The 25365-nt window shown below is 47.4% G+C and overlaps 1 protein-coding gene across 1 annotated transcript in view; it reads right to left on the reverse strand.

The window, feature by feature from the left end:
* Positions 1-25365, reverse strand: part of LOC147885642 (uncharacterized) — a 155052-nt gene that overhangs the window by 44043 nt on the left and 85644 nt on the right. The window contains exons 4-5 of the mRNA XM_087396917.1: positions 14923-14961; positions 14543-14736 (exon numbers count right to left, since the gene is read on the reverse strand). Of these exons, the coding sequence (XP_087253043.1) occupies positions 14543-14736; positions 14923-14961 (233 nt within the window). The remainder of the gene's footprint in view (positions 1-14542; positions 14737-14922; positions 14962-25365) is intronic.

The raw sequence follows: 25365 nt of genomic DNA on the forward strand, positions 1-25365 counted from the left end.
GCATCTCAATCAGTTACAGTTGTGTAGGCTTTGCCAGTGACCTCCGGACTTTCAGTGGGTATGGTTGCATCAGGTCTACCCCATGTTGTACCAATGATGACGGGTGTTGTACCAGTTCCTCCCTCGAATATTACATTTTTATGACCATCGAGATGGACTGCGGCTGTAGCATCTTGTCTTGCCACTACTTTCACCGATGCAGTCATCATCACCATTCAGGAGCCATCACGCCTCACCGCCTCCCATCGTGGGTTGGATCTGAATCTGACTCTAGGACCTGACTCCCACAAGCTTTCTTAGGGGATTTCTTAGGCTTCTCAAGGGGAACTTCACATTTCTCATAGGCTGGCCCCCCAACGACCCCCGCAGCACAGAGACAAGAGCAAAGTTAGGGTGGGAGTCTCTCCGAGGGAGATCCTCTAGCAACTCCACCAGCAGGACATATATTTGAGGGAGGGAAGTTGCCCAAGTACATTGATTGCCCACCCCTCCATCAGAATGATATGTTGACCCCTTATATAGCTACTTCCTCGGGCCCATCGCTCTCAAATGTTTCTATTGTGGAGCAGTAGAATGGAGATTACAGAAAATTACTATCTATTCTACATAGGAAATGCTCCCCGCTGGTATGCTTGTAAGAGGAGGATGTGGATTAGAGCTTCACCATTCCTTTGCAGAAATGCCACGCAAAGAATCAGAAGACCTCTAGGGCCCCGACATGTTTTGTGGGCTTAGATCAGTTGGCACCTATAGAAAGCATGTCTACAGTGGAAGAGCGGGTTGTGCCTGCCATGTCTGAGGAGTTGGGGGACATGATCAATATGGCTGACACGCTGAATTACAGCAATAGATACGCCTGGATGAAGAGGTCCTTACATCTCGCACAGAGTATCATGGATGATACCTTCATGCAATTGGGGGCAGAAGTCTTTAATTCAACAGGTTATAGGCATAAATTGCTCTCCCAGCAACAACATTTGAAGTTAGAGTTTGAGAAAGCCCAAGCAGCACAACAACGCACCTCAGAGGTGACACTTTGGCAGCAGGTCCCCTCTCATGGCTACCATTCTAAAAGCTTATGATATTCTTTTGGAGGTTGCCTTCTAGCCTGTTAGGATTGTAGGTTACATGAAGTGGGGCAAGGAATCTCGGTTTGTAGTGAGAGGATTGATGCTTGGATAGGAGCCTTGGAAAGATTTTTTCTTACACAGCATTCAGTCTTGTACATCTTCTCAACAGGGAGATTGGATGGACAGCTTGAGATGGATCTTTACATCAGCACATATTAGATCTCCCTCTTCCCCTCTCATGGCTTCCATTCTGAAAGCTTGGAGCAGCTTCAAAGACACTCTTTGGAGAGTTACACCCTCCTCTCGTCGCAAAGAAATAGACAGGCAGGCAGTCATGTGGAATGAATCTATATTGGATGAGCATGGCAGATCACTAGGAGTGTCAGATTATATGCAGTGGTCTAAATGGGAGAGGGGACCACCTGCTTCCACAGTAGGTGTCTAGAAGGCTTTTAGCAAGCTTCCAGAAGATCACAGACTCTTATCACTTGGCCACCTCAGAGGGAGTGAAGTTAGGATGCAGCACATAGAGGCAGCCATACCAGCAGAGTGGATAGATACAAATGACATGCCAATCACAGAGTCCACTTGGTTGGGAGCTTTCAAGGGAACGGGTATTCCTTTAAAGGTTATTGCCTTGCGGGATGCACATGTGGAACCCTTTTTGATGTTTAGTCGGGAGGCAGACTTATTCTTTTGGAGGTTGCCTTCCAGCCTGTTAGGATTGCAGGTTACATGTAGTGGGGCACAGACTCATAGTGGTATCTTGACCCTGATTCTATTCTCCTGGTACTTGGGTCTTGGAGACTCTGGTTATATGACATTTCCCTCATTAGGTTCTTGCAGTGGGACCCAGGGAGTGGGAATGGATTGATAAAGGGCACCGAGAGAAGAGCATCCCCTTCTTTCATTACACAGTCAGAAATGCCAAAAGATTTTAACTTAGCAGTAGAGGTTGGAGGCCCTCCAGAGCTCCTCATTGGGATAGTTTTCAGATTTCTGCAGAGGTGCATAAAAACTTTTGTAGGAGGCTCTGGAAATCCCTCAGAAATAGAAAGATCACTCTCTTCTTTGGGCTTTCTAATCATGGAGGGATTCCAGTGAACCTGTGGAGTTCTAGGTTCGGGGCTGAGCCTACTTGTTCTCGATGCCACGCAACAGTCTTCATGACTTGGGGATCAGTGGCATGGTTATCTCTTACTGACTCTTAGGTGTTTTTGGAGGGACATGACTTAGACTCAGACTTTATTATAGGACGACACTCTGTGGAGTCATGTTCCCTTCACCCCTTTCAGAGCTGCTCATGCCTCAGTAGACACATCATGGGAGATTCTTGCTAGCATTGCAGATTGGCATATTTGGAGGGCCAGATGTACAGAGGCAATGGAGGGTACACAGGTTCACCCTTCCCAGTCTATGGCCAGCATATGGACTGATACTATACACAAACTGATGGCCATCTAGGCGAGCATGAAGGGATCCTCCAAAGCAGCTACAACCAAGAGAGATACTTTTTTCAGGGTTTGGAGAGGATCTCCGTTCTTCTCTAAGTCTTCTCCAGGGGTTGAGGTGACATTTTCAGTCTCCACCTTGGAATTTTGTTAGCTCTTTTTAAGCTGGTTTTTTTCTCATGCATGGCATGATGTATTCCCACATTAGAGCTTGCTCTTGCAGCTTTCATTCATACATAATGAAGTAATCTTTTTATATATATATATATATATATATGATTGTATTTGTGTGTCACATCAACACACATCAAGGAGTCTACATCAAGCTTATCAGTGTGAGTCTTTCCATTTTGATCTATTGCTAATTTCCATTCCCTTTCAATTTTATTATGTTTCCATTTCCATTGCTCACTTTCACTTTCTATTGCTCATTTCCATTTCCTTTCACTTTCATTATGTTTCCATTTGAGTATTATCTTCTCTCTCCCTAGCCTACCCTCTCTCTCTCTCTCTCTCGCTCTCTCTCTCTCTCTCCACCATGTTCCTTCATGTGGTATCAGAGCCATCCTTTCTCCTCCCTTTCTTTCTTACTCCATCCTCCCTTCTTCTAGTCCTTTCCGTCTTGCTCCTTGAAGGTGAGTGAGGCCAAGAAAGAAGAGCTACTCTCCCTCTTTCCACTTAGAAGGCAGCCCTTTTTCCTTCACCCTTAGACTCTCCATGAGCGACGGAGTTTGGTGGAGTTGGAGCTGCTTTGCTACACCAGCACCTCACGTTTTTACTGCAGATTTTTGCCTCGGGATTGCTGCCATCATTCGGGACTGCATGCGGGTTGTTGCTACTGCTATTCACACCACCGTCTGCCCCTGCCTTAATATGGGTTGCTGCCTACACTGTTCCATCTGGTACGATGCTCTCTTTTGGCCGTTCTCCACCCTGACTGTAAGTTGAACTGCTACTACAACCCATACTACTCTAGCTTTGCTCTCTCTTCAATCCGTATTGTTGTAACATTTGGTGCAGACATGGAGTATTCCAAGGCGGGAATAGTCATTGTTTTCTTGTAAGAACTTTCCAACTTGGCAAACCAAGATGAGACTTCTGCTTATGAATGAGGTGCATGAAAGGTGGTTAGTGGCAAAGACAAGAAACCTGAATCTGATGAAAATAAAATTCTAGCGTGGGAAACTCTCATCAATGACAAAGGTCTCTCTATCGTTGGTTTGGGTTTGTTTGATAATGTTATTCATCACTTGGATTTTGATGACACTGCACATGAATTGTGGGACAAGCTAGAGCGCTTATTTGGCAACAAGATTATCAATTCCAAAGTATTTCGCAGGTAGGAATTCTTTAAGCTCTACATAAAGCATGAAGATTCTCTTAATGCTCATTTGAATCATATGGAATCAATCATCACCTTACTTGATGCTTTGAGAGCCCCTGTTGGGGAATATGATTAGATGGTGGTCCTCCTTTCCAGCATTGAGGATATTCCTCATTATCGTGATATCATACCAGTGCTTCATGTAGCGCGTAATATGTCCTTTGATGAAATGGTTGCAATGCTTCTCGATCATGAACGAAGGCACAAAGATGTCCATGAGGAGCAGGCATTATATTCCAAGGGTAAGAAGCCATTCAAACCTTTCAAATGTACGTATTGTAAGAAGCTTGGCCATACAAAGGACCGTTGTTTTCAAAGCTTGCCAAACATCCAAGGACAACGCTAACTTGGCTGCAACTGCCACTCGTGAAGAAGAAGAAGATGACTATCTGACACCAACTTTTGCTCTCACTGCTCATCTCCAAAATATATCCTTCCCTCAGGAGGGAGATGAGGATGATGAATATGTCTTCTAAAATATGTCCTTGAGCTTGATGTATATGGGTACCCTGGGTAGTTTCCCAAAAATTGAATGTAAAAATATCTTTGAGTTGATAAAGGTTCTTAGCCTTGGATAGTCCTCCTAAAATGATGTTTTGCTATCTATGGTGTGTGGCTCCATGTCACCCTGTTTTGGAGCCAAGAGGGGGATGTATTGTGGGAGCCATGTATTCAATTTGATAAGGTCTCTTTTTCAGGCCTGGCCGAGTTCCAGGATGTTGGTGCATTCGTAGACCTATGAGTTGGACATGTAGCCATGCTAAGACATGAGCCTCTGAGTCATGTTGAGTCTCAAGCCATGAGAGTGCTTGGATCAACCTCTGAACACGCTCAGACTTTAGCCTCTGAGTTACATGGGGTGCACAGATTAGCAGTCCGTCATTGTCATGTTCTGTTCTTGGTTCCATTCCACTAGTCCCACACCTTTCCTTCATGGGGGGGTGTTAGAACATGAAGTCAAGTTGAGTGTGTTTTAGTATGTTCTAGTAGGAGTTCTAGTAGAGTATTATGTGTGAGTGCCACATGTCATATTGGGAGATATCCCATATACACTTTGGTATTCTGGTGTGTGTCTATCCTATATATGATTGTACTTGTGTAGTCACATCAACACACATCAAGGAGTCTATATCAAGCTTATCAATGTGAGTCTTTCCATTTTGATCTATTGCCCATTTCCATTTCGTTTCACTTTCATTATGTTTCCATTTGAGTATCTATTCTTGCGGGATTTCTAGAGTCTCCTCCAAAAGTTCTTCTACAGGTCAGCTGAAATCTCAAATCTCTCCCAATGGGGTGCTCTGGAGGGCCTTCAACGACTACAACTCAGCTGAAATCTCCCAGCATTACTAACAGTGTAATGAAAGAAAGGGAGGCTCTTATCTCAATTCCCTTCATCAATCCACTCCCATTCCCTAGGATCCCACTGCAAGTACTTTATGGAAACACCCCCAAAAAGCCATAATTGAAGTGAAAATCCAATTGGTGCACTTGTCAGAGCTGCTGCTCCTCCCCGTTCCCCTGCTGCTCCCCCTCCCTCAGCCCGTCTCTCTCCCCCCTCAGCCTGTCCCTAGCCCCTCCCTGCTGCTCCCCCCCCTCCCCCCCTGCTGCTCCGCCCCCTCCCCCTGCCTGTCCCTCGCTCCCTCCCTCTGTTCCCTGCTTCCGCCCCCTCCCCCTTGCTGTCCCGCCCCCTCTCCCTGCCTCCGTCCCCTCCCCCCTGCTGCTCCGCCCCCTCTCCCTGCCTCCGCCCCTCCCCCCTGCTGCTCCCCCCTGCCCCCTGCTGTCCCGCCCCCTCTCCCTGCCTCCGTCCCCTCCCCCCTGCTGCTCCGCCCCCTCTCCCTGCCTCCGCCCCCTCCCCCCTGCTGCTCCCCCTCTCCCCCTGCCTCCGCCCCTTCCCCCCTGCTGCTCCGCTCCCTCTCCCTGCCTCCGCCCCCTCCCCCTTGCTGTCCCGCCCCCTCCCCTGCTGTCCCGCCCCCTCCCTGCTTGCTCTCCCGCCCCCTCTCTTCCTCTCACTCCTCCCTTTCTTCTCCTCTCCTTTCCCCTCCCTCCTTGCCCCTCTCCCCTCTCAGCCTTAGCCCCTCTCCTCCTTCCCTCCCCTTCCCCCCTGCTTCCTCCTAGCCTCCTTTTTCCTCCCTTGCCCCTCGCAGTTTTTTTGGAACGGAAGGAGCCTTTTTTTCTGTTCGAGTCGGCCTCCTCACCTTGATTGGCGATGGATTCCCCGTCAGCCAATCCTACTCCATCTCCACCGGCCGCGAAAACTATCACTTTCTCTAAAGACGAGTTGCAGCAGCTCAGGAAGGATGTAGAGATTGAGTGCTCTACCACTTTGTTAGCACGCATCTTCGGGTCTCACCCTTCCAGATCCCAAGCTAGAGACTGGATGCTTGCGGCTCTCCCCCCAGACCTCGCTCCTCGATTGATAGATGTTCGCCTTCTGGGACGAGGTTTTTTCCAGGTTGTTTTTGACACTCCAGAGGCTGCGAGCACTGTGCTCAAGGCCGAGCTTTTACACCTGGGACACAGGAAGATCTTCTTTGAAGCCTTTCACCTTGGTTTCGACCCAGTTGAGGCAGATAAGAAATTCTTCTCGCTCTTCATCAGGTTCCCCGGGCTTTCCCAGGTTTACCATCGACTTCTTTCTGTTATTGGGGAGCATTTTGGCGTAGTTGCTGAGATCCCACCCCTCCCTGGGTTGCCATTGACTACAGCAGAGGCAACCAAGGCTGATGGGGTTCCTAGAGTTAGGGTCCTTTGCAAGGATCCTAACCTTGAGATGGACCACGTCATGATACAGCGCCCGGATGGTTCCTTTTTTCGCCAGAGAGTGGAGATTTCAGGCAGGCAGGACCAGTGCAGGATTTCCAGGACCTCGGGACACTTTGCCAGGGATTGTCCCAGGAAGAAGAAAAGGCCTAAGAAGACCTCTGGTACAGCTACCGCCTCAGGGCATCGACAGGGGGGACAGGGGGGGGGATTAGACCCGGCACTTGCCCCTCGACCTCGACAGAGGGGTGGTACTGGTCCAGCTCCTCCTCCTCATTCTTCACGTGGCGGTCCTGCTCAGTCAGGTGGTGGTACAGGTCCAGTACCTATTCCTCGGCCTCATCAGGGGGGTGGTACAGGTCCTGCTCCTCGACCCCCACCTCCCTCAGGCACACGCGACGCTTTACAGTGGGTTCCAGTACGTGTGCAGGTCCCTCCTTCAGTTCACGAGGGTACCTTAGTAGACTCTGCTTCACCTCGAGCTGTCCTTCCTGTCTCACCTTGCACAGTCCGAGACGCTGAAGCTTCGACCTCCTCCCCAGTTGCAGCTTCTTCCTTAGATCCAGCACTGCCAGATGTTCCTCTTGAGGACGGAGAGATTTCCGCGGCTGGGCAGACAGCTGGGCAGACACCGGGTAGAGAGCCTTCCTCACTCCCTCCCTTGGACAGGGGGAAGGGGATAGCTTACATTGTTGATCCTCTTCCCTCACAAGGGATCCTTCGTACTCCGGTGTCTGGATTGCTCCACAGGAACTCGTTTTCAGCCTTGGCAGAGAGTTCAGATTTCCCAGAGGAGGAGTTTGTGCCCGCTACTTTTGGGGAGCCAGTGGTTGGATTTCCTATTGACAGGGCTTCTTCTTCAGGTGCCAGGATTCTTTCCCCTATTGACTTTCCTCCACTGGGTTCCTTCCCTCCATCCAGGAGGTCTTCCCTTGTTGAGGGGTTTGTTTCCGCCACTAGGTCGGGTAAGGTGTTCCACTCTACATCCTCCCGTCGATGAGGATTATCAGTTGGAACATACAGGGCCTAGGTGGCGTCCCACATCGCCGCCGCAGACAGCTGATCCGGGATCAGCTTCATCCAGGTGTTACTGGGGGTCCCATTGATATATTATTTATTCAAGAGCACAAGCTGGATTATAGAGATTGTGCCAAGTCAGGCAAGTTGCTTTCAGGACATACTTTTTGGTCGCCTGCATTGGGCACTAGGGGAGGCACTTCTATTTCAGTTTCGCAGTCGGTTCTCCCCTTAGTTGTTGGGCACGGAGTCATTATCCCCTCTAGAGCTCAGTGGATTATTCTCTTGATTGGAGGGCGTAAGGTTGGCTTCCTCAACCTATATGCCTCCAACATTAGAGGGGAACGTGTCCTTATGTGGAAGACTTTGCTCTCCTGGGCCCCCATTGTGGATTCTTGGGTGATTGGAGGTGACTTTAACATGGTTGAGTTACCTTCAGACAAAAAAGGGGGTAGAGAAGGCGGACTTCACTCTTTGGAGAGAGCAGCTTGGGATGCCTTCCTTTTCCATTTCTGTGGCAGAGATACTTGGTGTGATGATGCCTTTCTTATTCAGCCACAGTCCCTCCTGTTCTCTTGGTCGAACAGGAGGCAACAGATGCCTATTCATGCACGCATTGACAGATTTTATGTAGATGACTGGGCACTAGACAGAGGGGGATCGGTATGTATTGCTGCGGGGGTTTCCACCTCAGACCATTTCCCTGTTGTTCTGGCTATCTCAGAGCCTCACTTGAGAGGCCGATCTGCCAGCATCAGGATCCCAGATGCCTTTTACACAGAGGAGGACCTTACAGAGGCAGCCCTACGGGTATGGTTTGCTCATGTCCAGGGAGGGCAGCCACATCCTTCACATTTAGCCGCTGCCCTCTCTGGTATTAGCGACTTTTACTGCTCAGTTGCTTCTACCAGGAGACGAGATATTCTCAGACGTGAGATTGGTGTTCGCCAGCAGTTAGCAACTTTGCAGAGGGAAGAGCAAAAACGGCCTTCAGATGCTTGGATTCAGGAGCGCCTTGCTGCAGCGAGGGCTCACCTGCAGTTATTGCCCTCCTGCAGTTATTGCTTGATCAGAGAGCAGAGTATGCCTTTCATGCACGGGAGTCCTTCTGGATTCAGATGGGTGGTAGAGTCAATAAACACTTCTTCTCTACTCTTGGCCCTAGACATAGTAGAGAGAGTGTATCTCAGCTTATTGACTCACATGGGGTTTTACAGACAGAGCCAGATGACGTCTTACGCATAGCTTCAGATTTCTATGCCACCCTCCTTACTGCTGATCCTGAGACACACGATATAGAGGATGCTAGACAGGCTATTTGGCAGAGTATCCCAGTGTTGGTGAATCCGGATATGCATGTTCTACTTGACGCACCTTTCACCAACACAGAGTTCAGGACTGCACTTTCAGCCCTTCACAAGGGCAAGTGCCCAGGTTTAGATGGCCTCACTCCGTCTTTTTTCATTGCATTTTGGGATATGATTGGAGACTATATTACTTCAGCCATGCAGGCCATTTGGGACTCTGGCGAGATGCCTGAATCGCTTACAGAGGGCCTCATCCACCTTATCCCAAAAGGAGGTAGCAGAAATTTATTGTCCCAGTGGAGGCCTATCACACCTCTGGGGACTTGTTACAAGATTCTGGCCAAGGCTATCAGCCTCCGATTGCAGCCACTTCTCCCTGATCTTATCCACGACACTCAGACGGGATTTGTGCATGGCAGAAGTATTTTTGATAACATTTTTTCTTTCTGGGAAGCTTCAGAGTGGGCCGTGCAGAGTGGCCAGAATCTTGCCATTCTACTGTTGGATTTTGAAAAAGCTTATGACAGAGTAGATTGGAGTTTTTTGGAGGGCACCCTTCTACGCTTTGGATTCACTGATGTTTGGATCAGAGGTGTTTCCTCTTTGTACAGATCAGCCCATAGCCAGGTACTTATTGGTGGGGTAAGGGGTGAGAGATTTCAGATTTCGAGATCAGTCCGTCAGGGATGCCCCCTTGCTCCTTTCCTTTTTTTATTCGTGGCCGAAGCTATGAGCATCTATGTTAGATCTCAAGCTGACATCTTTGGGCTGAGACTTCCTATCAAAAGAGAAGAGGAGCTGCTTGACAGTGAGTTGGCTGATGACATAGCGATTTATTTGGATGCCTCTCCACAGACATTGACTTCTTTCAGGACAGCATTGGATCTATTTTGCTTGGCAGCAGGGGCGCAGATAAATTGGCATAAATCCAATGGCTTTTGGATCAGTGATGAGGACACTCCAGTTTGGGGACTTGACATAGGGTTCACTTGGGTTCAGAGGGGTGTGCCTATCAGGTATTTGGGCTGCCAGGTCGGCTTGGGTATTTCTACCACGCAGCAGTTTGCTCCCGTGTTGGAGAGCATCAGAAGGAAGCTTCTCTTTTGGAGCTCAGCCAAGCTGGATCTTGCCTCTAGAGTTGTGGTGGTCAACCAGGTCCTCTTGGCCACGGCCTGGTTTATTTGTTCATGTTGGTGCCGTTCTAGGGACTGCATCATTCAGCTCAGAAGACCGATCAGGAACTTTCTCTGGAGTGGGCTTGATGGCACAGCAGATGCCTTAGCCAGAGTGGCTTGGGAGACCCTCATCCTCCCTACACAGGATGGGGGTCTCAATATTATTGATCCAGATTTACAGTGCAGAGCCTTACTTTGCAAGATAGTGGTGCGAGGACTTATGCCAGGACAGGAACCGTGGAAGGACTTTCTTATCAGCAGCATACAGAGGTGCACACCTTCCTCAGGAGGAGACTGGATGAGCAGTGTTAGATGGATTTTCACCTCAGCACACCTCAGATCACCTTCATCCCCTCTCATGGTTGCCATTCTGAAAGCTTGGGCTAGTTTCAGAAGCTCTCTTCGGAGGATTCCTCCTTCCTCCCGGGAAGAGATTGATAGGCAGCCCATCATGTGGAACGACAGTATTTTAGATGATCGTGGCAGACCACTGGGTGCCTCACTCTACATGCAGTGGGCCAGGTGGGAGAGGGGACCTGCTTCTTCTTTGGGATCTTGGAAAGCCTTCCGTAGGCTTCCAGAGGAAACCAAGTCAGGGTTGACAGGACATCTCAGAGGGAGTGCAGGGAGGATCTTGCAGATTGAGTCAGCCCTTCCAGAGGCTTGGATAGACACAGATGATATGCCTCTCACTACCTCCACTTGGGCAGGTACTTTCTCGAGAGGCGGGGTTCCACTTCAGGTCTTAGCCTTCCGAGGTGCACAGGAGGATGCTTTGGTTTTCAGTGTCCAGGATGGTGGCAGATTGCTCAGATCTACAGATGATATATTGCTTGAGTCTGCTTTTCAGCCTATCAGGGTCGTAGGCCTTTTGATGCAGGGATCAGATTCAGAGTGTGGTTCTTAGACCCTGACCCCCAGTTACTCTCCACCGGGTCTTGGAGACTTTGGCTCTATGGAGGAGTTCCCATCAGGTATTTACAGTGGGACCCCGGAGAGTGGGAGTGGATTGACGCGGGGCATCGAGAGAAGACCATCCCCTTCTTTCGTTACACGGTCAGTAATGCCAGGAGATTTCAGCTCAGTAGTAGAGGTTGGAGACCCTCCAGAGTTCCTCATTGGGAGACTTTTGGTATTACTGCGGATCAGCAGAGGTACTTCTGGAGGAGGCTCTGGAAATCCCACAGGAATAGAAAGATCACTATCTTCTTTTGGCTTTCTATTCATGGTGGGATTGCAGTGAACCTTTGGAGGTCCAGATTCGGAGCCGACCCTACTTGCCCTCATTGCCTTTCTGCTTCGGAGTCTATTCAGCATTGCTTATGGGATTGCAGACAGGCGAGATTGATTTGGATGGGGATAGCCAGGATCTTCAGTCACTTTGCCCATTCCCCACTCTTTATGACTTGGGGCTCGGTGGCTTGGCTTTCTCTTACAGGACCTCAGGTTTTCTATGAGGGACTTGACTCCTCCCGGGCCATTTCGGTTCGACATCATCGGGTTGAGCTCTGCTCGTTGGATGTGGTTCCACACCGTCCTTTTACAGCTGTACATGCCTCTGTGGATACTTCTTGGGAGATTATAGCGAGCATAGCAGCCTGGCATATCTGGAGATCCAGATGCACAGAGGCTATGGAGGGTACTCAGGTTCATCCCTCGCACACATTGGCTAGTATCTGGACAGACATCGTACACACTCTGATGGCCGTATGGACGGGTATGCAGGGGGACTCCCGTGCAGCCTCAGCTAGGAGGGCTTCTTTCTTCAGGGAATGGAAGGATTCTCCTTTCTTCTCTGAATCTACTACAGGGTTGAGATGGCACTTTCAGCCTCAGCCTTGGTTTCTTTCCACCTCACTCTGAGGGGGTTTTTTATTATCCTCATGATTTCATGATGTATTCTGCTTTGAGCTTGCTCTCGCGGGTTTTTGTTCTTACTTAATAGAAGTCTTTTTCATGGAAAAAAAAAAAACAAAAAAGCCATAATCTCCAAGAACCCAAGGTAACAGGACGTGGATGAGGGTGTATATACCACTTCGAGTTTGAGCCATGCTCCATCAAATCAACAAGTCTGACAGGCTGAAATGCAACCTCTAATAAAACATCATCAGTCGATCTAGATAGCTTGCCTCCCACAGGGACATCAAAGACCAGTGCATCCTCATCTGTACCACATAAAGCAATAACCTAGATTTGGTATGGTAAGAAAAATGTCCATCCAGAATTGTGATAGTATGTTTGCTCACTGCCAACAACATGATTGAATTGTGCGCACCAAAGTCTCAAAAGTGTGTTTTTAGCAACAATTTCCCATGGCTCAAACTGCGTCTAGAATCTCACCATAGTCATCAGGGTTGCATTGCAGGACCTAGGAGAAATGATGAGGACTGATTGATTTTAAAGACTCCAATGAGTGTCTTTCTAAGCTCCTTGTGGAAAAATCTGAATTTCAATCTCCTGCTCGAATCATGTATGCCTCCCTCTTGTGTTTGTAGGCTCAAAGTGCCCAAGGATTTATCTATCTAATATTTTGAGATTTATCCTCCTTGATATTGAAAAGAAGACTTTGCAGCTAAGTCATATGATTGGTGATAATAAAGCCATGAAGAAAGTCACATGCCATAATAGCTAGCTGGAAACTGTTTTCCATTGAGGTATGAAGGAACATGGTGGAGAGAGAGAGAGAGGGTAGGCTAGGGAGAGAGAAAAATGATACATTCTTTTGACTTTTTATTCATGGTGGGATTGCAGTGAACCTGTGGAGATCGAGAGGTTTGGGGATGACCCTACTTGTTCTCCTACTTGTCCTCACTACCTTTCTGTTGTGGTGTCACTTCAAAATTTCTTCTGGGATTGAAGAGAGGCTAGGATTATTTGGAAGGGGATAGCCAAGATTTCATTACTTTTATTAGTCACCCCTTCTTCATGACTTGGGGTTCAGTTTCTTGGCTCTCTCTCATAGGGCCCCAGGTCTTCTATAAGAGACATGACTCTTCTTCGTCGACTTTATTGATTCAATGCCACTTAGTTGATCCATGTTCTCTGGCTGATGTTCCTGCCTCAACCTTCAGAGTTGTGCGTGCACCTATGGACTTCTCATGGGAGATACTGGCCAGTATTGCAGCATGGCATGTTTGGAGAGCCAGCACAAAGACATTGTATGGATCCTAGGTCCACCCTTCTCATAGTTTGGCCAATATATGAATGCACACTATACATACACTGTTGGCTGTTTGGGCGACCATGTAAGGGTCCTATCGGACAGCTTTTGCTAGGAGGGCTATGTTTTTTAGAGAATGGAGGGGCTCCCCCTGCTTCTCTAAGACTACTATAGGATTGAGATGCATTTTTGGCCTCAACCTTGGTTGTTTTCTGCCTCTTTCTGAGGAGTGTTTTTTTCATGCATTGCATGATGTATTTCCGCCTTGAGCTTGCTCTCGCGGGTTTTGTTCATACTTAATATAAGTCTTTTTTTAATTAAAAAAATTCTAGTGACTCACACGTTGCGAAAGACAATGTTGTGAGGCTTCTCATGGTAACTTTGACAAGATTGTCCCCCTATTGTATACATTTTGAAAATAATGTATTTGCTATTAAAACTTATCAAACTAGTGTCGTTTGAAGATAGGCCTTATCTGCTGCTGCAGGGCCCACAGGCATCCAGAAAGCATATGAACTCCAAAAGGCATGTGTGCAGCAAAAAACACTGAATAGGACCCCCATGTTAATGCAACAATAAGAAAATATATTAAAGTGTGAAAGAAGTATGCAGTTTTGTAGGAGCCATAAAAAAGGGAACCCAGACCCCGTAATTCTTGGAGGGGCCAACCAGTATGCATACACTCTAATGATTTCTTTCATGGATGGAGGGCCTTAGCCTTCAGGTATGTTTTAGCACTCCTAAGGGCTCTCAAAAAAGGTACTATCTCAATGTTAGGGCAACAATCGACAAAGCTATCCAACTATGAAAGAAGTACACAGCTCTGTAGGAAGTTCTCCCAAGGGATTACAACATATTGATGTGCCTTAAAAGGGAAGCCAGCACCTTAAGGGCCCACCAGCTCTCTAATGATTGCTTTCATGGAGGGTCTTAGCCTTTAGGTATGTTTTAGCACTCCCAAGTGCTCTCAAACAAGGTATTGCCTCAAATGAGAATTTTATATCGTTGCTTTGATGCATGGAGGTGGTTGGTCTACTGATAATTTGGGCATTTGATTGATGATGCTATGCCACAGCTTCTAGACAATACAATATGATAATTTCTTCTTCGATGAAAATAAAAGTAAATGCTAGTACCTTCCTTATCATAGATGGTGACTTTTTGTTTGGCACATTTTTAAACATTGACGAGGGACAAAGTTCAAAAGTCACAAACCTGTTCTCCCAAAATTTTTCAAAAGTCCTTCTTGGAACTGGAGGCCGATGTCCCACTCTGTAAGACTCCACAAAATCATAACATTCAAACATGAATTTTTCTTCTGCTTCCTCGTTGACATATGTTTTCCCATTTTTCAAAATGCTTCCAAGGATCAATGTACAGGAAACCATGGAAATCGTCATGAGGCCAACCTGCCATATAAAAGAAGTGAGCTGCGACAATCTTGCTACACGTAAAAGAGAAGTAACATGATCAGGAATCATAGTAGTTTAAAATCTATTCAAAGGTATTGTGTCAGGTTTGCATGCCAAGTCTCCTTCTCCTGAGCATTTAAGGAAACAGAAATTTCACAGCAATGAACATCAACGTGGACTCACTGCAATAGCTGTCAACACCCCATAAGATGCAATCCATATCTGCAAGAATGGAAATATATTGATATGAGAGCCTTTCATGTCACATTACAAGACATACAGTAGCACAGGTTCTGATCTAGCAGCAGTGTAGTGCAAAAAGTGGAATAATATTAAAAAAGATAGCTAATAAAGTACACAGCTAGGTTATCAATTCTATGCACCACCCTGCACAATTTCAGGAGCTTCTTGGTCAGCTTATGAATGATATCATGGTATCTATTCATTAATTGCACTTAATTGCACTTTATTACAACATGAGGTTGATTTGGTCACTTAAATTTATTTTTCCTAAAAGCTAGGGTTTTGATCATCCATATATTATTTATTAGCATGAAATACCAATGCATATGTCTAGAAAAGCTGCACACCTTGGCACAAAGGCTAATAGAGTTTTTTTAAAAAAAGAAAGAGGGTTTTATATTACTTCCAGCATATACAACTTGTTCAAGTAAACAAGATGAACAACAGGAAACTGAGACAAAACGAAAAGCAAATCATACATCAGTTATAGACTGAGGGTCTTTGTTCTTGGCTCTGAAGTCTCTAATCAAAGCCTTGCCATCTCGAAAGACAGCCCATTTTCCTTCTTCTCTGGCCGCCTTTGCCTTTGCAAGCTTTGAGGTCTTAGTCTTTAGTTGAGCTTTTGTGAGCTCCTTTGCCATCCACACGCTTAATCTTTTCAACTTATTCGATTGTCTGACGCAAGGCCTTAACAACAAAGCATCCGTGTATGTATAAAAAAACAATGCATGTAGCATCTATTAATGGAAATCCTCTAAAGTCGAGCATATATTTTTGTGACTTTGCTTCATTGTCATTTTCTTAAATTCATAGTGAATAATCTTCTCCGGAATGAGAATACCTCAACATCTTCTACTTCCATTGGATCTCCTTCAGTAGGGATGATCCCACAAATGACTTCAATAAAATAGTATGAAATGTGTTGTGAATCGGCCAAGTGGATGGAATTTGAATTGAGCTGTTGCACTGGAAAGAGTGCATCCTCCAAAAAGAAGGCCAAAAAGAAGCAGAATCAAGTGATGAGGATGATGCCTTGACCAAACCTAATAAGCTGAAGTCGACTGTGAAAAGTCTTCAAAAGAAATGGGCTTCAAAGAGAAGCCGAGCTAGGAAGAGAAATGCTGCAACAAGTGGACACACAAAGATGACTGCACGACAAAGTATTGTGGGATTTGTTCTAAATATGGGCATGAGGAGTCCCCTTGCTGGTATGCTAAGAATAAAATGTGAGAGGTAAATCAGTCGAGCTCAAGTCCAAGAATAACAAAGCACGATTGCCAAAATCCGAGCAAGGTATGGGTAAAGGAAAAAATGGGAAAGATAAGAATCAATGTCCTTCAAAGATTTGTCGTTACTTTTGTAATGGTAGCCACACCAAGTCCGAGTGCTCATAGTGACAAGAGCATTTAAAATTGCTTCAAAGCAATAAGAAAAGATGAGAAGTTGACCTTGGGTGCCATGCAATATTAGAAGAACTCTCGAGTTCGGATGAAACCCATGCAGTAACCCATTCACAATAGCAGATCACCAGTGAAGATGGATCAGCCTCTCCTATAGATGATATCAATTGGAAGGCACAAAAACAAATGCCCCATGAATAGCTCAAGAATTCAAGGATAAAGCTCCACTTGTGGACTTACCTCCTGATTTGAGTATGTTACCACCAACAGATAATTTGGTAGAAAGCTTCCACAAGTCAAACTCAGGAAGTATTGAAGGGGACCCGAGTCCAGAAATGAAAAAAGCACGGAGAGTTTTTTAACAAATGAAGTTCAGCATTACAATAGTAGAATTGCTTAAATTGCACCTTATTGTAGCGAATTTTTGCTGCAACAACTTTAGACTGAAGAACCTCCAGATGGTGGATTCATTGGTCACTATTCCAATCGTTGATATTCCAATGTTGGATGATGAAGTACCAGTGATTATTGTTTAAATAAAAAAGCAAAAGATCTCAAGAGTCATTATGGATGGTGGTTGTGGAGTCAAAATCATATCTGCAGCTGTGGTGAATAAATTGCAATTAAAGAACATGAAGCCATCTCCATTCCAAGTTTGGATGGTTGATCAAAGACCTATGGAACCCATGCATGCTTTTTGATGTTGTTTTTCCTATTGACACAACAAATTATTGGTCATTCCAATGGAAGAAAATGCCTATCCCTTACTATTAGATAGACCTTGGTTGAAAAGTGCCAAGGTGTTACATTATTGGGGAACCGAGTTGATGACAATAAAAACTAGAGAAAAGAAAATATAGATTTCAACTAATCCAAGTAAGGTGCCTAAAAGTTGTAGGCCTCAAGATTTGGAAGTCAAGGACCAATTTCCGCACGATGTTGAAACTTGGCTTATGGATCTTTAGATCTTACTAGTAGGCGAGCTTGACATCTTTAAGGTAGCAACTGACCTAAAACATAAAATTAAGGAAGACAAAATTGTTGCACAACAACACTTATATCCCAATAATTTCACTGAAGATATCATCGGTGAAGGGGAAATGGTTGAGAATCACTCGGTTAAGTTCTAAACTGCTACTACTGCTAGAGCCAACTCAGGAATTGAATTTGGGATCACTCAATGGATTCTTCATTTGATTGGGGGACGTAAGGTTGGATTCCTCGACCTTTATGCACCCAATCACAGAGATGATCGTGGTCTTAGGTGGGAGGATCTGCTTTCTTAGGCTCCCATTGCAGATTCATGGGTGATTGGAGGAGACTTCGATATGGTGGAGTTGGCTTCAGATAAGAGGGGGGGTAGAGAGGGTCGTATACACTCCTTGGAGAGAGAATCTTGGGATGCCTTTCTCTTTTGATTTAGTGGTGGCAGAGATGCATGGTTTGATGATGCCTTTTACACTCACCCACAATCACTCCTATTTTCGTGGTCGAACAAGAGGTTGCAAATGCCTATCCATGCAGGGATTGATAGATTTTATGTCGATGATTGGGATAGGTGGGTCAATTTTTAATAGGGGTACTCATGTACACACTTTGAACTTCTTGGATTTGCTCTCCTCCTTGGCTGCCTCCCTGCCTATGGCTTCCCCCTCCCCTACCTCTCTCAGCCCCCTCTCATCCAGCCCCTCCCTGCCTCCTCCCCCGCCCACTCTCAGCCCCTCCCCGCCTCCTCCCCCCGCCCCCTCCCTACCCCCTCTCAGCCCCTCCCCCGCCTCCTCCCCTCAGTCCCTCCTTGCCCCCTCTCTGCCCCTCCCTGCTTCCTTCCCCACCCCCTCCCACCTCCTCCCACGCTCTCATCCCTTCCCCACCTCCCACCTCCTCCCCCCTCAGCCCCTCCCCTCCCCCTCTCTGCCCTTCTCCGCCTCCTCTTCTCTCTTCTCAGGCCTATCCATTTCCCGCCGCTCTCCAACCCTCCCCCTGTGTTTCTTGTTTTCCTCACAATAGGGTTTTGCCAGATGGAACCACCTACTTCACCTCCGCCGATGGGTTCCAGTTTGTGTGTGGCCTACACCCCTTCTAGATCAGGAGGCCACAGTCGGAGACTCCATAGCCTCAGAAGCTTTGGATATTCCCATTTTGGTTGCTCCCACTAATGTTGCACCTCACGTAGTCCAGGACACTAGTGCTCTAGTTGCACCCCTGGTTGCAGCTTCTCCCCAAAACTCAGTGGTAGAGAGTGACCCGACACTTGGTGATGATTCTCCGGCTAGAGGGACCTCTGTTTGCAGGATTAGGGCATTCCAAAGCAGCCCCTTCCTATAGGTCCCCTCTTGGATAGAGGTAAAGGGGTTGTGTACACTGTTGATCCGCTTTCCTCGGTAGGGAGCCTTCGCACCCCTATGTTAGGTTTGGTTTTCACAGGAACTCTTTCACAGTTTTGGCATATATCACGGACTTCCTAGAGGACTGTAAGACATTACAAAGATATGGTGTTGTAGGCATAAAGTCAACCTTATGGTTGACCAGTAGTACTTGGGTACTATATATACCAAGTACTTGTATTGTTTCATTTTGAACATTTCTATTGGAGCTTTCTTGTGTGTGCACTCTTACTCACTTGTGTTCACAACCTGTCTCCACTTTATTCCTACATTTGATGTTAGAGCACTTCCGTCTCTAGAGCCCATTCCCGCGCTTGCTTCCAAACACCCGCAAGCTTGGTGCTCCAATGCGCGTTCCTGGTTCTCACATTCAGCTCTCTAGCTTTCGTTTGAGGTAGCTCCAATAGTCCAGTGGCTGTTTTTTGACATTTTGACGTCCAATTTCAACGTTTTTCAAAATTTCCAAGCTGCCTCCAAACAAACAAGCTTGTCCCGCACCATTTCAAGCGGGGGGAAAAAATATTCTATTTTTTTGTCTGTATGGATCTGTTCGTATAGTTGTGCGACAGTGCCGGGAGTCCGTACGACTTGTTAGAAGGCATACGAGCAGTTTTCGGCGTTTTTGCTCAGATTTGGACCCTTTTTAGCTCCAACCTCTCCCGGGTGTGTTCCAGCAGCTCCAAGCATCTCCATAGTTCTCCAGACTCTTCTCTACACGTGTATTGTATTCAGAAGTATTCCTGACAGCTTCATTCAGCTCCAAACAGCCTACTTCAGCTCCTTTGTCATCTCCAGCTTGCCCATACAGTCAATGGACTGTTTTGCAGGTGGTTCGGGCAAGTTGCACTTCCACTAAGTATTTTGAGCTGTGTATTTCGCTTCGGGACTGTTTTTGCAGCCCATACTCTTGCAGTCTCAGGTGCATTTGCAGATACTCTGCATTGTTGAGTGCATTTGCAATTACTTTACTGTTGTGGATGCTTTTGAGCTCCGTTGGACGCATTTGAGCACTCGTGGGTGCGCTATTTCAAATTTGGGTTGTGCATTTTTAGTTTGGGATTGCACTTCAGATTGCAGCAGAGTGCAGTGATTGGTTTATGCCATTTTTGCAATGATTGCATTGTGCAGTCAGTGGCATTTTAGAGCAGCCAGTCTTACTTTGCATTTGCAGCAAGCATCTGCTAGTCCCATAGCATCGACGGAGGAGTAGAAGAAGTTTGACCGCCGCAGCGCCCAAGCGATGTTTTTGATTGCCACAAATGTGAAGAGGCACATTATCGCGACTATCAAGTCGTGCAAGGATGCAAAGGCAGCATGAGAAAGATTAGCAAACATGTATCATGTTAAAAATGAGGCAAGGGCCATTGCCTTGACAAATCAGCTCAAGGATCTCGAGATGCAGGAAGGCCAGGCCATCACTGATCATATTGCTAGGATCATTGATCTACGTGATCAGCTCGCAAGTATTGATGAGGAAATAGAAGACAAGAAGCTTGTCCTTATTACTCTCAATAGCTTAGCGCTCTCATATGGCACGTTCGTCACGTCATTGACCATTGTTCTCAGGGCAGCCCCACTCTTGTTCGATGAGTTAGTTGGGCTTTTGTTGCAGGAAGAGGAGAGATCCTCAACTTTTGCCAAAGCCTCTCGTTAGGGTGAGCAAGCGCTTGCTATGGGTAGAAAGGGAAAATTTCAAAAAAAGTTTGAGGCAAAAGACAGCCATATAACTCAACCCAAGGAGGGGAATGCAAGCAGTTCAAGCAAAAATAAGAAAAAGGACAAACGCAACTATTGCAAGAAGCCAGGGCATTACATTGCAAAGTGTCTGAAAAGGATTGCCAATGAAAATAAGAGGCAAAGGGATAACCTAGCAGTAATTTTATTACCCCCACTGAAACTCGTGCGTCAGATGCAGATGGTGAAGCTCATCTTGCCCAAGGTGATAGAGATTTTGTGTTTGCTGCATTTAGTGAGAAGGTGGATGCCAGGGGGGATTTGAATGCTGAAAATCAATCAAGGGATGCTTTCCTTGTTGCCAGTGATACATGGTATATCGACAGTGGTGCTACCAAGCACATGACTCCTCGCCAGGATTGGTTTGAGAGAATCACACCTGTTCATGGTAGACAGGCTACCTGTGCCAATGATGCTTCTCAAGACATCATCGGAGTTGGGCACATTTCCATTCAGCTTGATAATGGGAAAGTTAAGCATATCGGAGATGTTTGGTATGTTCAAGATTTGAGGCTGTTGGAATATGAAGCCAAAGTGAGCCAAAAATGTGTGTTCGGATACAAAGTAGGTTGGCTGCTGCTCCTCCCCGCTCCCTTGCTGCACCCTCTCCCTCAGCCCATCCCTCCCTCTCTCCCTTGCCTTCAGCCCCTCCCTCTCCCTCAGCCGCTCCCTCCCTTCCCCTCCTCCCCTTCAGCCCGCCCTCTTCCTCTCGCTTCCTCTCCTTTCAGCCTACTCCCCCTCTCAGCCTGCTCCCCCGCCCCCTCCCCCTGCCTACTCCCTCGCCCCCTCCCTGCTGCTCCGCCCCCTCCCTCTGCTTGCTCCCTCGCCCCCTCCCTGCTGCTCCGCCCCCTCCCTGCCTGCTCCCCCGCCCCCTCTCTGCCTCTCCGCCCTCTCCCTGCCTCTCAGCCTACCCCCCTGCTCCCCTGCCCCCTCCCTGCCTCTCCGCCCCCTCCCTGCCTGCTGCTCCCCCGCCCCCTCCCTGCCTCTTAGCCTGCCCCCTGCTCCCTCGCCCCCTCCCTGCCTCTCCGCCCCCTCCCTGCTTGCTCCCCCGCCCCCTCCTTGCCTCTCCACCCCCTCTATGCCCCTCAGCCTGCCCCCTCCTCTCCCTCTCCTCCCCCTTCCCTTCACTCCCCGCTCCCTGTCCTCCCCCTCTCAGTCTGCCTCTCCTAGCCTGCCCCCTCCCTCCCTCTCAGCCTGCTCCTTCCCCTTCAGCCTCTTAGCCTCTCCCCTTCACCCCTCCCCTTCTCTCCCCTTCCCCCTGCTCCCTCCTCGCCTCCTTTTCCTTTTTTCTGCCCCCCTTTTCTCCCGCAGCTTTTTTTGGAGCGGAAGGAGCTTTTAATTTGTTAAAGTCGGCCTCCTCACCTCGATTGGCGATGGATACTCTGTCAGCCAATCCTACTCCACCTTCACCGGCCGCGAAAACTATTACCTTTTCTAAAGACGAGCTGCAGCAGCTCCAGAAGGATGTAGAGATTGAATGCTCTACCACGTTGCTAGCACGCATCTTTGGGTCTCACCCCTCCAGATCCCAAGCCAGAGACTGGATGCTTGCGGCTCTCCCCCCAGACCTCACTCCACGATTATTAGATGTCCGTCCTCTGGGACGAGGTTTTTTCCAGGTTGTTTTTGACACTCCAGAGGCTGCGACCACTGTGCTCAAGGCTGAGTTTTTACACCTGGGACACAGGAAGATCTTCTTTGAAGCCTTTCATATTGGTTTCGACCTAGTGGAGGCAGATAAGAAAATCTTCTCGCTCTTCATCAGATTCCCCGGGCTTCCCCAGGTTTACCATCGACTTCTTTCTGTTATTGGGTTCATGGGTGATTGGAGGTGACTTTAACATGGTCGAGTTACCTTCAGAACAAAAAGGGGGTAGAGAAGGCGGACTTCACTCTTTGGAGAGAGCAGCTTGGGATGCCTTCCTTTTTTCACTTCTGTGGCAGAGATACTTGGTGTGATGATGCCTTTCTTATTCAGCCACAGTCCCTCCTGTTCTCTTGGTCGAACAGGAGGCAACAGATGCCTATTCATGCACGCATTGACAGATTCTATGTAGACGACTGGGCACTAGACAGAGGTGGATCGGTATGCATTGCTGCTAGGGTTTTCACTTCAGACCACTTCCCTGTTGTGCTGGCTATCTCAGAGCCTCACTTGAGAGGCCGGTCTGCCAGCATCAGGATTCCAGATGCCTTTTACACAGAGGAGGACCTTACAGAGGCAGCCCTGCAGATATGGTTTGCTCATGTCCAGGGTGGGCAGCCATATCCATCACATGTAGCCGCTGCCCTTTCTGGTATTAGCGACTTCTACCGTTCAGTTGCTTGTACCAGGAGACGAGATATTCTCAGACGTGAGATTGGTGTTCGCCAGCAGTTGGCAGCTTTGCAGAGGGAAGAGCAGAAACGGCCTTCAGATGCTTGGATTCAGGAGCGCCTTGTTGCAGCAAGGGCTCATCTGCAGTTATTGCTTGATCAGAGAGCAGAGTATGCCTTTCATGCACGGGAGTCCTTCTGGATTCAGATGGGTGGTAGAGTCAATAAACACTTTTTCTCTACTCTTGGCCCTAGACATAGTAGAGAGAGTGTATCCCAGCTCATTGACTCACATGGGGTTTTACAGACAGAGCCTGATGATGTCTAACGCATAGCTTCACATTTCTATGCCACCCTTCTTACTGCTGATCCTGAGACACACGATAGAGAGGATGCTAGACAGGCTATTTGGCAGAGCATCCTTGTGTTGGTGAATCCGGGTATGCATGTTCTACTCGACGCACCTTTCACCAACACAGAGTTCAGGACTGCACTTTCAGCCCTTCACAAGGGCAAGTGCCCAGGTTTAGATGGCCTCACCCCATCTTTTTTCATTGCATTTTGGGATATGATTGGAGACTATATTACTTCAGCCCTGCAGGCCATTTGGGACTCTGGCGAGATGCTTGGGTCGCTTACAGAGGGTCTCATCCACCTTATGCCAAAAGGAGGTAGCAGAAATTTAGTGTCCCAGTGGAGGCCTATCACACTTTTTGGGACTTGTTACAAGATTCTGGCCAAGGCTATCAACCTCCGATTGCAGCCACTTCTCCCTGATCTCATTCATGACATTCAGACGGGATTTGTGCATGGCAGAAGCATTTTTTATAACATTTTTTCTTTCTGGGAAGCTTCAGAGTGGGCCATGCAGAGTGGCAAGAATCTTGCCATTCTACTTTTGGATTTTGAAAAAGCTTATGACAGAGTAGATTGGGGTCTTTTGGAGGGCACCCTTCTACGCTTTGGCTTTACTGATGCTTAGATCAGAGGTGTTTCCTCTTTGTATAGATCAGCCCACAGCCAGGTACTTATTGGTGGGGTAAGGGGTGAGAGATTTCGGATTTTGAGATCAGTCCGTCAGGGATGCCCCCTTGCTCCTTTCCTTTTTTTGTTCGTGGCCGAAGCTATGAGTATCTATGTTAGATCTCAAGCTGACATCTTTGGGCTAAGACTTCCCATTAGAAGGGAAGAGGAGCTACTTGACAGTGAGTTGGCTGATGACATAGCAGTTTACTTGGATGCCACTCCACAGACGCTCACTTCTTTCAGGACAACATTGGATTTATTTTGCTTGGCGGCAGGGGCGCAGATAAATTGGCATGAATCCAATGGCTTTTGGATCAGTGATGAGGACACTCCAGTTTGGGGGCTTGACATAGGATTCACTTGGGCTCAGAGGGGTGTGCCTATCAGGTATTTGGGCTGCTAGGTCGGCTTGGATATTTCTACCACGCAGCAATTTGCTCCCGTTTTGGAGAGCATCAGAAGGAAGCTTCTTTTTTGGAGCTCAACCAAAGCTGGATCTTGCCTCTAGAGTTGTGGTGGTCAACCAGGTCCTCTTGGCCACAGAAAAATTATAGAGGACCTTGAGTACTACAATTTTCGTTTTTGCATCATTGCAATCCGAGTATGAAAAGATATAGCTCCTGCAAAAAGTGACGAAAATTATTCCTGTGCGCGAATTTTGTTCTTGAGTTCACGGGATGATAGTTTCCGGCCTATTGTCACTATCTTCATCTCCACCTCCATCTTTTGTTGCTTTAATTGGTGCCCACGAAGCTAAGCTATATCTGCCCACGCATCTTCTCTTGCTGCCCATGCAGCTATCCTCTCTGCCCGTCATCTAGCTGCGCACGTTGGTTCTAGCTGCCCACGCTGCTGCTCTTGCTACTCACGCTTCTCCTGTTGCCCACGAAGCTCTATCTTCTTGCCATTCAAGCTACCACATTGCACACCTCATCCGCCTTCTATAACAATGTGTAGACTCCATACTAATTTGCAGCAAGAAGATAAAGAAAAATGATCTTGATGTGAGGTACGGTTACTTCCCGGCTTCTCCGATTGCTTCTTTGATTGCTCGTGGTGCTAGGCTTGCATATTGAGTGACTCTACTAGTCCTTGTGGCACCTCCAACCTCTACATCGACTTTTTGGTAACTCTTCATCTTCTATTTTGAGAGTCATGCCATGACCGCTCCATGTAGCTACCCCATGGACTTCACCGACACATATTTTGGGGCATCCATGCCTAGTGCTTCATCGACTCGCAGGGATGTGCACACATGTGCAGTGGCTACTTGGAGGACATCTCTTACTCCTAAGAGATCTATTTTTATTATTCCTACAGCTTGATATATTTTGGGGTCCTATACCCTAGGTAGTCCCCCTATAATGATATGTAACTGAGTGTTTGGTTGTCATTGAGTCTAAAGGTCCTCTGCCTTGGGTAGTCCTCCTAAAAAGATGTATTGGTTTTCCTATTTTGGTGTGTGGCTTCTTAACATGTCATGTTATGAAGCCAAGTGGGGATGTATTGTGGGAGCCATGTAT

Source organism: Dipteris shenzhenensis, chromosome 25, assembly GCF_047967505.1.
Source record: "Dipteris shenzhenensis isolate YYH24624 ecotype China chromosome 25, Dip_SZ_1.0, whole genome shotgun sequence".
In the NCBI taxonomy this organism is placed as follows: domain Eukaryota; kingdom Viridiplantae; phylum Streptophyta; class Polypodiopsida; order Gleicheniales; family Dipteridaceae; genus Dipteris; species Dipteris shenzhenensis.